A 12,041-nucleotide genomic window follows, 5' to 3' on the forward strand; every position below is an offset into this window, starting at 1 on the left:
AGGTGCATCCGATAACGATCTTAATGAATTCCAAGGTAGCGGGCGTGATTATCGGTTAACTGTCAGCAAGAATGGGGCCGAGCGTGGGGTCTGCTCGCTCGTCGGGGGATGGAAGTCAGCCCATCCAATTATGTCTGGGGATAGGGGTAGGAAATCCGCGAGAAACCGTCGACGCGGAAAATAATTTTTCAAAAGCCTCTTGCCAGGCTCCCTTTTTTTTTTCTTTCTTTTTTTTTTTTTCATCTCGCGGCTCCATTCTTCTGTCCCGTATCCACGGACAGCGGGTAGTCGGCGAGAGAACGTCGGCACAATACGTCCGTGAATCGAGGAACCCGCCCTTTTCTCGCTCTCTCTCTCTCTCTCTTCCCCTTTTTTTTTTCTCCTCTTTTTAATACAAATTTATCCCTTAAACGCGAATATCATTCTTTTGGCGAATTTTCGTTTATTACCGAATTTATCCCATTTATTTCCCCGTGTTTCTTCTTTCTTCCTTTCCCCCGTTTTTCCGCGTTTGTTCCACTTTTTCAAAAAGGTGGAACAAAGCGTTATCCGATTTCCACGAGGAGATATCTCTTTTGAGGGTATCAAGCTTTGTTAAAAATTCCAGAAATTCGATAGGCAAGGCCGAAACAATGCGATCACGTCAGTTTTTTAACAATGAAAATTCGCGGCCGGCTCTTTGTCCGCGACGTTTGCTTTCTTCCAGTTGTCAATAGCAAAATTCTCTCTCTCTCTCCCCCTTCGTGTTTGCGTGTACAATCTACGATAAAAAGGGCTCGACTCGGATGAAAATGAAAAATAAATCGAAGGGGATGGAAGGAGAATCGGGGTGCGATGTTAAACTCGTTCCGGGTTTGTTGCGAAGACTACGTCGCTTTGACAACGCAGCATCGTCGAGAAAAATTAAAGGAGAAACGCTCCATTCGCGTTGAAGGTAAATTCCTCGCCTTCTTCTCCTCCCTCCTCCCCAATGGAATTTCACGCAATCGAACAGTCGCTGTATAATTAATTTTATGCGATTAAACGTCAATATCCCGGGGGCTGGTGACCGTTTACACGATGAAACGGCTTAATGGACGACGCTGTAATAATACGATAGTGCTAGGGGGAGGTGTTGACGTTATTGCGATTGGCACGTAACAGACGCGTGACAATCATTTTCCCAAGATAACAACACCCCTCTTCCCCCTAGTGTTTTACCGCGTTTTCGAAATTTTCGAAAATCCGTCCCGACGCGAAAAATATCCGTGTATTTTCAAAGTAATATCCACCGCTCGTGCGGTGATAATTTTTTTCAAACCTTTTTTTTTTCCTTTTTTTTCAACCTTTGAGAGAGAAAAGTACAACAGCTTTTCTAAAATTGACACGCTTCGTCGACGAGGGGCGGGATGAAAAATCGATGGAATCGGCGTGCAGCGCGGACGCAGCGCCGATTGTTGCGAATCCCCTGCGCGACAATCCCTGTAATTCCGTCTCTGGGTATTCCTAATCAGCGGCACTAAGTGCATCGTCAACGACATAATGGCGTGGTAAATGTGACAGATTTCCATCGGGAGCACGCCTGGCATTCCCAGCCGTCCTAGACAATAATCAGACCGATTCGCTGTGATTTCCGTTTCTGATTCCCCCTTCCATTCCGTTCCTCCCCCCCGATTTCAAACTTGTTTCGTTTCGCGCTCGCGCTCAAACGCGATAAATATTATTATTATACACTATTATATTATTATTATATATTATTCTTATTATTATTATTATTCGATACCTTGTTTCGAAATGAAAAACGAAGCCGATTGATGGAATACCTTGATTCAGGCACACTGGTGGAGAGGGGGTACAAGCAATTCAGCGGGAACGTGCACGTGATGAAGGCCGTCGCCTCGGACATGGTGCTGACATTCTGTTCCCGGAACCCGGACAATCAGCTGTACTCGTTGCTACTCTCGCGGGAGCACATCTTGCAAAAGAGCGACAAGCGAGGGGTGCACAATCTGCTCGGCCGCCGCGGCCTCAAGATCGTCAATATCCGGGAGACGTGCATGAACAACGCCGCCTGGAGAAGAGGATCCTTCGATCTGATCGGGTGGCTGGCTCTGATGGGGGTGTTGTCCTCGGTATTCTTCGGCTCCTGGTAGTTGTGGTAACGAAACAAACAAGGGATAAACGAAACGGAATTTTCGTTTATGGTTGAATCGTCGTTAGCTGCGTTGACGTTTCTACGTTGTTGTTGTTGTGTATCCGCGTCATTCTAGCGGACCTGGTTATTTCTGCATTATTTCTCGACGAAATAAAATCTCTACCGAGTAAAAGGAAAGGATTAAGAGGATTTCTCGTTGCCGAGAGGAACATCGAATTCGAACGAAACGAAACGAAGAGAATGTCTTCTCCTTAATTGCCAACGCAGCTAACGATTTCGCGTCCATTGCAATAAAACCCCTCCCCGGCGCGATATCGTAACGAGAATCTCGACGGAAAAAACTCGAATTTATCGCGTTTTGGCCTCGTGTGATTCGACCTCGCGCGAAACCGGGACGGGAAAAGGATGCACTGGTTTGCGGGCGATTCTCGTTATTCTCGGCACGACGCCAGGGAAACGATCCCCGTTAGATGGTGCATCGTTTCGCGTCGTCCTCGCAGGTTCTTCCTGTGCTTATTATCGCGGGGCTTTGTTCCTCCGATGGAGCTGCCGACCCCTCGAGTCCTCTCGACTGAAACAACAACGGGCTCGAACCTTCCCCAACCACGTATCTACGATAATATATATATATACGCGAGATTATTGCATAATTAAAGAGGAGGGACCCGAGTGTTCAAATCGATCGGATATCGTTCGTAACTCTTTCAGTCCAGGATCGTTCGCATTCGTTTGTATAGAATATATAAAAAAGATTAGAGGACGAAGGTGTATCTAATTTTAATCATCGTTGGACGAGACGATTTCTTGGTTCGTCGTATTTTCATTCCTTTTATAGAATTGTTCTCTAAACTCTTTATTTCTTCTCAGAAAAAGGGAAAGGAAAAAAAGACATATCAGACGTTGTCGTTGTTGTTGAAGAAGAGTGAAGAAAAACGGAGAGGACAAAGATTTACGGATTGAAAGAGTTAAACGAAACGAGTTTAACGCGAGGAAACTCGCTGCTCCACCCAAGATAATCCTCCTTTTCGAAAAAATAAGAAGGGGAGCGTTCCCGTGAAGATTAGCGAAGATTAGATAGAAATGCATGTTGTATGTATCTCTCGGTTCGTGGATTTAAGAAGACAATAGTAATGTATCAAATCGATCGCGTCGATGAAAAGAATCGATCTCGAGTAGAACGATCCTAAGATTCATCTGTTCGAGCGAAGAAGAGAAGGGAAGAAAGAAAGAAAGAAAGAAAAGAAGAAGAAAAAAGAAGCCGAAGTCGATTTCTTCCATTCTTTCCATTGTGTACCGTGAAAGTTTAAACGAATTCTCGTTGTGACGCGATCGAAACACGATGAATTTCTCGCTCGACAAAGATGTTATAAATACGAAATGCAACAGGATGAAGCGAATAAATTAAAATATCATCGGGATCTATAGTTATAAATAAATCGTGTTACGAGTTTCTCCGCGCGTTTCTTTCTTCTCTGTCTCCGTTTTAGGATAATAATAAGAAAAAAGTAAAAAAAAGAAAAAAAAAAAGAATTATCCATTCTAAAATAAAATAAAATCGCGATATAGCGCGAAATTATTCGAATATCATCGAATGATACGATGATTTTCCATTCCATTCCAACGACGAAGCAACGGTGTACGAATTGTATAAATAGTTGAATCTTATCGTTATAGATTTATTATTCGTATCGCGGTTGATCTTTCGAAGATTGAACCTAAACAGGACACTGAAAGATCGAGTTAATCGAGTAACATTCGTGTCCTTTTTTCACTCGATCGCACTCGCTTTTTCATTCGTAACGCTCGAACATTCACGCATACACACACGTATACACTCACACACACACACACACACACATATCTTTTTATACTTAATCGAGATTCGTTGAGGCGCTTTTTTATAATAAGAATCTTTGAATTCTGCCAATTTTGTGTCTTCGTATGCCTTTTTATACGAACAAGATCGGAACGTACGTAAAAAAAAAAAAGAAAAAGAAAAAGAAAAAAAATTTTATGCTTGACTTTTACCCTTTTTCTACGCGATCTATACCCGATTTCAATATTATACTACGCTATTTGTGTCCGATATCATCCATCCCTCTTCGAACGATTTTCTATAATATATTATCCAACCTAGGATAATAAAACTGTGAATGAAGACAAACCGTGGCAAGATTATCGATTTATATCACACACGTTACACAGGCAGCGATCATGTTCTCACAAGGCGCGTCACGATATTTGTGAGAGCAGAAACGAATGCGTTTGAGCGAGCGTTTGTTTGATGCGTTGAAAAAAAAAAGAAAAAAAAGAAGAAAAAAAAAACGAAGCAAAGAAGCCCTCTCCCTCATGAAAGGATAGCCTTTCTATCGAGTCGAGAACGGGGAGGGGGACGATTGTTACGATTTGTTTGACAAAATGGAAACCCTATGCGATATGTATATATACGTATCCTCGAATCGCCACACACAAGCCCGGGTATCGTGATCGTGCGTTCTCCACACAAATGGCGATGGGATATACGCATTTGGGGTGCTCGTTAAATTATTGTACACTTTTCGATGCCAATCGCAAGGGAGTACGCCGTGTTATGTTTTAAATGCTCTAGAGTCTTTATTTATTGTACAGAATGCTCGATATATAAATAAATGAATGAATATATATAAATATATATATATATACATACAATACGATCTAGTACCTAATACGATATATCGCTTATTATGTGTATAAATATGGAACAATAAAAAAAAGAAATCACTTGGACGGTTCCGTGGATGACTTTATTATTTTTTCCACCAACCTTGTACTCTTCTCCCGTAAGTTCAAATATTTAATTGTCAAGCGAGGAATAAGAGTGGAATGGAAGAGTTGATGATTTTTTGAAAAGGTCGAGATGCCTGGAAAGAGGTTAGCATTGACGTAAAATCAGGAGGCGAGGAGTTAGGGGCAACCCGTTTTTCGTAAACGCGGCTTTAAAAAAGATTAAATCTTTCGGCAAGCAAATGCCGGCTAACTAACCTGCTACATTACCCGTCGTAGCTAGAACTAGGCGAGAGGAGAATGGAAATGTCGAGGAGATCTAATAATTAAGGTTAATTTTGCAATTAACCTCAGACCCCTACGCAAACTGCATCGAACAAAACGTCTATCCTCCCTCCCTCTCTCCTTTTCTAGCTCCTTCCATCCATTTTCTTGTTTAATTTTCTCTCTCAACTATCCCTATCTATATTCTTTCTATTCCAACCCCCTCCCATCCCTCTTAAAACAAAGTTTCTTACAAGCCCGATGAAGAAGTTTTAACGCCGTTCGACGATTACCACCACTTTGTCCCGATTCTTGGCAACTTCTAATATCGAGACTAATTTCCCATCTCGAAGAAAATTAATGCACCGCCCTTCCTCTCTCTTTCCTTAAAGCGGAGTTAATTCCCGGAAATCCCGCGGAATCCAGGAAATCTTGGCTCGAAAGCTCGATACGTTTCTTCTTCTTCCTCTTCTTCTTCTTCTTTTGGGGGAGGAGATAAATTAGAAAACGTAGCGCAAGGATAGAGTCCGTCGACTGAAAAATCGAAAAAGCATCCGAGCAGAGGATGCCTCTGATCATCCCTCGTCGTCTCCATCTCGGATCCATCCACCCTCTTCCTTCCGTTTCATCCACGATCGTCTCCTTCGGACGTTCTTCCGTTACCCGATCCAGTGTTGCAGTCGACGACGATTTTGCAGAAGAGTCAAAGGAGAGATGTTCCGTACAAAGGAGTACGAAAAACTCGAAGTGAATTTCAACGTAGACAGATGGAAAACGTAACGTTACACAGCGAAGCTGTATAATCTCCTTATAACAAGAATCTCCGACGAGATTGCTCTTTATTCTTTTCGTAGAAAATAGATTCGATAACACGATTGAAACACGAGATGCTTAAGACTTAGTTGAAAAAGAATCACCTGATACATGCTTCGACATATCACAAGTTGCGATTTATTAGATCAAACGAGGAAGAATTAATTTCTTCGAATTTAACGAATGTCTCGATATCGATGCGAATGAAATTTCGAGCGCGAGCTAGAATTCAGCATCGCGTTACACGGGTGTCTCGTGAAACAAGGATCTTCTCGTGAAAAGGATCGTCGAGGGTCATCGAGTTGTTACGTGCGAACGCGATTTTCCAACATTCGAACCGCGGCTGTGACGAACGATTCCGGAACGAATCGGATTCCCGAATTACGATTACGCCGATTAAACCATCAATGAGAATTAGCATTCTAATTGCTAATAACCGTGGGTGTCCCACGATTTTTCGCTCGGGGTTCAGGGGATCACGACCTCTCGGCCAGCCGGAACAAGGTAAGAAATTAATAAATTAGCTAATGGCTCTACCAGTTGATGAATCGGCCGATTCTAGACAGGAAGTGGAACGACGACGTTCTTCGTCCAGGAAATTTTACACGCGTGGACGCGTGGGATTGAGAGAGAGAAAGAGGTGAAGCGGATACAACGATAGGATTAGCGATAAAATTATGGTGAAAAAGTATGTCGAAACTGGTGTATATTTTTTTTTTTCACGTAGGTTGCAGATAAATGTGCAAAAGAGGAATCTAGGGAATTACAGGTTGCTCGGTGGATAATTTTCAGACAAATTTTAATTATATCGCTATTTCGAATTTAATCGAAACGAAGCAAATATTGGTAAAAAGAGAGAACGGAATCGTGAGCAACGAAAGAGAAAGAAAAAACAGTTCGAATGTAACTTTTAATAGGAAACTAACGGGAACAGATAATGAAGGCGAGGAAGAAAATAGAAATGAGTACACTCGAGTTCGTACCAGTTTTAGTGGAACACACGTTCGAGGAATAAGAATTAGATTCAATTACCGGTATTCAGCACGTGTCTAAGTTGCATAAAGTTTGTCTAAATTGCCACTTTGTGCGCGCCGTTGCGTTGTTTTCCAACCAATTTGATGGTTCTCGACCGAGTCGTGAGAAGTCGTTAGTAGTAGAGCTCGCGTTTTGGTCAGCCGTCTGCAGCTAATATTAAACTTGATGATTTACGGTTTAAACGTTAAATATCTACGTGTGTACGTATCTTTTAAAGACGTTTCATGTAATTCTACGTCTGCATCGAGGAGGGTACTCGAAGATTCTTAACGAGAAAGTTAAAGTTACGGATCAAATTTAAACTTCGTCCGTCGTAGAAACGTAGAGGATTCCAACACGCGAGTGTAGTATACGTACATTGCATACGTCATATCCTACGAGCTACTTTACATGCACGTCTCGCTATTACAAATTTTCTGGACAAATTGTATTCTTTGCACGTAGACTTCTCTCGAGAAGTCTCTCTCTCTCTCTCTCTCTCTCTCTCCCCGCTGTTGCGCGGTTTTTCCATCGTGGAAAAACTTTCATCTGCGTCGTGAAATATTAAAAAGTGCGCAAACACTCTGCTCGAGTAAAAACATTGGATTATTATTATCGTTCTTTTCGATTCGAAGGAAAAGAACGTCCTATCTCGATTTCTAACTTCCCATTAAAACCTCACTGTTTCGCGAAAAGCAAAGATCAAGTAACCGTGGAAAAGCAAAATCCTCTTTAACTTCGAATCCGGTGTGCCGGTTTTTGTCCAAGAAACGAAGCCACTTCTCGAGAGATTAAGTTTCGCCGTTGGAACGAGAGAAGGGACAATTAGCTGCGAACGCTGAGCACGTTTCAAAGAAATTTCACGCAACCCCGTGACACGTAGGGACGCGTGTGGGAAACAAGTGGAACGAGAAACTTCCAGTTGACACGAGGATACGTGCGTTTATTCAGGAAAAACCCGTGGAAAAAAATCTTGGCCGAGCTTTGGAAATGGATTTCCAAAAATACATCCATTGATCCTTGAACGTAAAATAAAATAAAAAAAAAGGAAAAAAGCATAAAGCATTTTGAATGTTGTGGAAATGGCTCGATTCTCCAATTCTCACATATATCCGGGTTATCGAATCTCGTTGAAATCGAGGTTCGGCAACATTGAACGTTCGCGAGAGTTTGCGATATTGTTACGCAACCCTATTAAATCACACGAAACAAGTTTTATCTATCTAAGCAGCATCATTACCTAAATTGTTGGCCTCCAGCAATTCTGGGCTTTGGAACGTAGTTACGAACCGTTTAATAATGGAGTCAAACATATCCGATCCTTTAAGCTATGGAACAATGTTACCCGACAACTGTTTCAAACTAAACTAAAGTAGTACAGTGGTATATCAGTGGGATATCGTGTGCAGGTTAAGATTGTATTATCGTCTCATTGACTCTCTCTGAGAGAAAAAAACGTTTGGAGAAACGTTAACGAATTAAGGGATCGATCACTTTTTTTTTATTTGTTTCGATGTATATTTCGACGCATCGAGACCGAGTATTGCAACGAGATTGCTTTTCATCGGTTCTGTGGCATTGATCCGCGCGTTTGAATGGAGGGCGTTAGATATCGGTTATTGCCGGTTCGAGCGTGATCGATCATTCGGCTAGCAGAGCGTAAAGATAAACGTCTATAGGGCTGTATGAAGAGACCCGAAAGATTAGTTAAGAGCTCTTCTATCTGTCGTATCAGTTCACCATCGACTGACTTCTTCAAATCCGAAGTACTTTATAATATCCAATTAAAGGATCCTATTAATTAAACGAAGTAGGAAAAAAAAAAAAAAATATTCGAATGTGTTTCCAAAATGTCGGTCTGATTCGATGCACCCGTACAATAAGCGTTACCGTGCAAACCGTGGCGGAACGAAGGAAGGATCAGGATGAGAAGTCTGTTATTATTTACAATTCATATGCGCGCATAATGCAACGGGAACAAAGAGAATCCGAAGCAGCAGCTTGCGTATTTATCGCTAGAGAGAAGAACTTTTGTACGTAATGGATAATATATATATACACGAACTGTTTAAATATTAAAATAATTCATTTCAGGTGTAATCGGGAAAGGAAAAAAAAAAAAGAGAAAAAGAGAGATGAAGAATGGTTTTTTGCAAATTGGTTATGAATTTATAATGAAAAATTTAGGAATCGCATAATAGGTCGGTGTTTATCGGTATCTCGGGCAGAATTGACGTAGGGAAATGAGAATAATGTTTCTGCAACGGCAAAGTGGATGGAATTACTCGTAATTTGGTAATGAGCGCGGCGAAACGGCGGCAAGAATCACCATAACCCACATCACGTACCCGTGCTCATATGCGTAATGTAATGCGCGTAATGCACGTAGGTATTACAACAATAGGATCTACCGATGCGTCGTTTACCGTATTTCCCTGCGAATTTACACGACCCCGCGATGCGTGTAATGCGAATATATTAGCTCCTATCTCCCTCGACAAATCTTTATTACTTTCTCTTTTTAACGAATATAAAAACACGCAACGGTCGAGTTGAAAATGGATTGAGACGGTAATCGAGCGAAAGAGAAAGAGAGAGAGAGAGAGTAAGAATAATTAGAAGTACAGCAGAAAAATATTTATCCGATTCTTGGACAATGTTCGAACGATAGATGCGTGTGCTGAATATTTTTTTTCGAAAAAAGTTGATCCAAATATGAAACGAGTAACAATATAATCGACGGAGAAGAAGATGGAATAAGAATTCGTGATGAAAGAATACGTCTAATCCCACGATCGTTCCTCAAATAGTTGTGAATCTCTCTCGACAAATCTTTATTACTTTCTCTTTTTAACGAATATAAAAACATGCAACAGTCGAGTTGAAAATGGATTGAGACGGTAATCGAGCGAAAGAGAAAGAGAGAGAGAGAGTAAGAATAATTAGAAGTACAGCAGAAAAATATTTATCGGATTCTTGAACAATGTTCGATGTGTGTGGTAAATATTTTTTTTCGAAAAAAGTTGATTCAAATATGAAACGAGTAACAATATAATCGACAGAGAAGAAGATGGAATAAGAATTCGTGATGAAAGAATACGTCTAATCCCACGATCGTTCCTCAAATAGTTGTGAATCTCTCTCGACAAATCTTTATTACTTTCTCTTTTTAACGAATATAAAAACATGCAACAGTCGAGTTGAAAATGGATTGAGACGGTAATCGAGCGAAAGAGAAAGAGAGAGAGAGAGTAAGAATAATTAGAAGTACAGCAGAAAAATATTTATCGGATTCTTGAACAATGTTCGATGTGTGTGGTAAATATTTTTTTTCGAAAAAAGTTGATTCAAATATGAAACGAGTAACAATATAATCGACAGAGAAGAAGATGGAATAAGAATTCGTGATGAAAGAATACGTCTAATCTCACGTTCCTCAAATAGAATAGAACAATAGTAACCCAACGACAATCTGGTCAGGAACAAGCTTATGAATCTCCCTCGACAAATCTTTATTACTTTCTCTTTTTAACGAATATAAAAACACGCAACAGTCGAGTTAAAAATGGATTGAGACGAGTGAAAGAGAAAGAGAGAGTAAAAGTAATTAGAAAAGTATAGCAGAAAAATATTTATCCGATTCTTGGACAATGTTCAAACGATAGATGGATGCTAAATATTTTTTTTCGAAAAAAATTGATCCAAATATGAAACGAGTAACAATATAATCGACAGAGAAGAAGATGGTATAAGAATTCGTGATGAAAGAATACGTCTAATCCCACGATCGTTCCTCAAATAGAATAGAACAATAGTAACCGAACGACAATCTGGTCAGGAACGAGCTTGTGAATCCGTTAGTAATACCCACGATCGGGATGGGACCGCGATGTTGGAATCAGTGCAACGGCCATTATACCGAGGCAACGAGCTAAAAGAGCCACGGGGACGGACATCACTTTCGGCTAGGTACATTCCCGATAAGGTTAGCCGATCTGTTCATTGCCATTGTCGTTGTCGCGCGGAATCGCACCGCTGTAAACTGTTTACAACCCTCCTGTTCTCCAGTGAGTGCGCGCGCGCGCGCGCATATACACACACACACAGAGACAGCGTTTCGATCGCACGTGGACGAGGCTTACGGCTGGTCAACGAACACGTCCACCCGGGGTGGGACACACAGGTCCAGCAGGCATGGATCGGCCATCCGTGGAAAATTCGCGGAGGCGTGATGCTCACTTGATCGTGAACAATTCCATCACGCCCAGATACACCGTGACCCTCCTCCACCCCTCACTCTTTTTTCTCGTCGATTCTAAGTAGACAAATAACCCAGACACCTTGATCCTCCTCTTCTCTTTCCCTCTTCGATACGGTTCCTCTCTGTTATCGTTGCCGTGTAATTAACTGCCTCGACGAGGATGTGAAATAAACGAGGACAATCGAAGGGTAATGGGAAGGCGTAATTTAGGGTGTGATTACATCGAGTGCCAAGTATCGAGGAAGAAATTTAAAGAGACAATATCGGGAATCGATTACGATACTGTTTATCTCATTGACGCATTTTCCATGCGAGGGAGATTCCAGATTCGAGGCGGTGAATTTTAATATGAATTTAGTTTAGAAATTGTCGATGATGGAGGGGGTAGAAGGAGTTGAGGGTTAATCGATATAATTCTAAGAAAATCATTGGAAGAAAGGCTAGCTTTTAGGGAAGGCTAAGTGAAATTGTTAATAGATGAATTGATGTGTTATTGTTCTTTTTTTTTTTCTGATCGTGGACAATCAGATGATTTGTTTCTGATGAACTGATATTAAAAAAGATCATAAAGTACGATAATAAAGAGAAAATGTGTAAAGATAAAAATTAAAGATATTTCAAAAATAAAGCAAAAAATTTACAATTAATCTTTTTTAAACTATACATGCTATAGAGAGATATAATTAAACGTAATTTCTTGTTTTATCTGTTCTCCATGCTAATCATTCTCATCGTACAAATTCGTTCTTTGATCTAGACTTTTTATCTATCTCGTCGTCTATGATGACGTTA

General features: G+C 40.9%; 1 protein-coding gene across 1 annotated transcript in view; it reads left to right on the top strand.

Annotated features, from left to right (window-relative positions):
* LOC409016 overlaps positions 1–4,472 on the top strand; it is a 46,426-nt gene extending 41,954 nt beyond the window's left edge. Inside the window, exon 3 of the mRNA XM_392545.7 lies at positions 1,813–4,472. Within this exon, the coding sequence (XP_392545.3) occupies positions 1,813–2,132 (320 nt within the window). The 3' untranslated portion in view covers positions 2,133–4,472. The remainder of the gene's footprint in view (positions 1–1,812) is intronic.
* The last annotated feature ends 7,569 nt before the right edge of the window (positions 4,473–12,041 follow it).

The sequence above is a fragment of the Apis mellifera genome, linkage group LG9 (genome assembly GCF_003254395.2).
Source record: "Apis mellifera strain DH4 linkage group LG9, Amel_HAv3.1, whole genome shotgun sequence".
Lineage (NCBI taxonomy): Eukaryota > Metazoa > Arthropoda > Insecta > Hymenoptera > Apidae > Apis > Apis mellifera.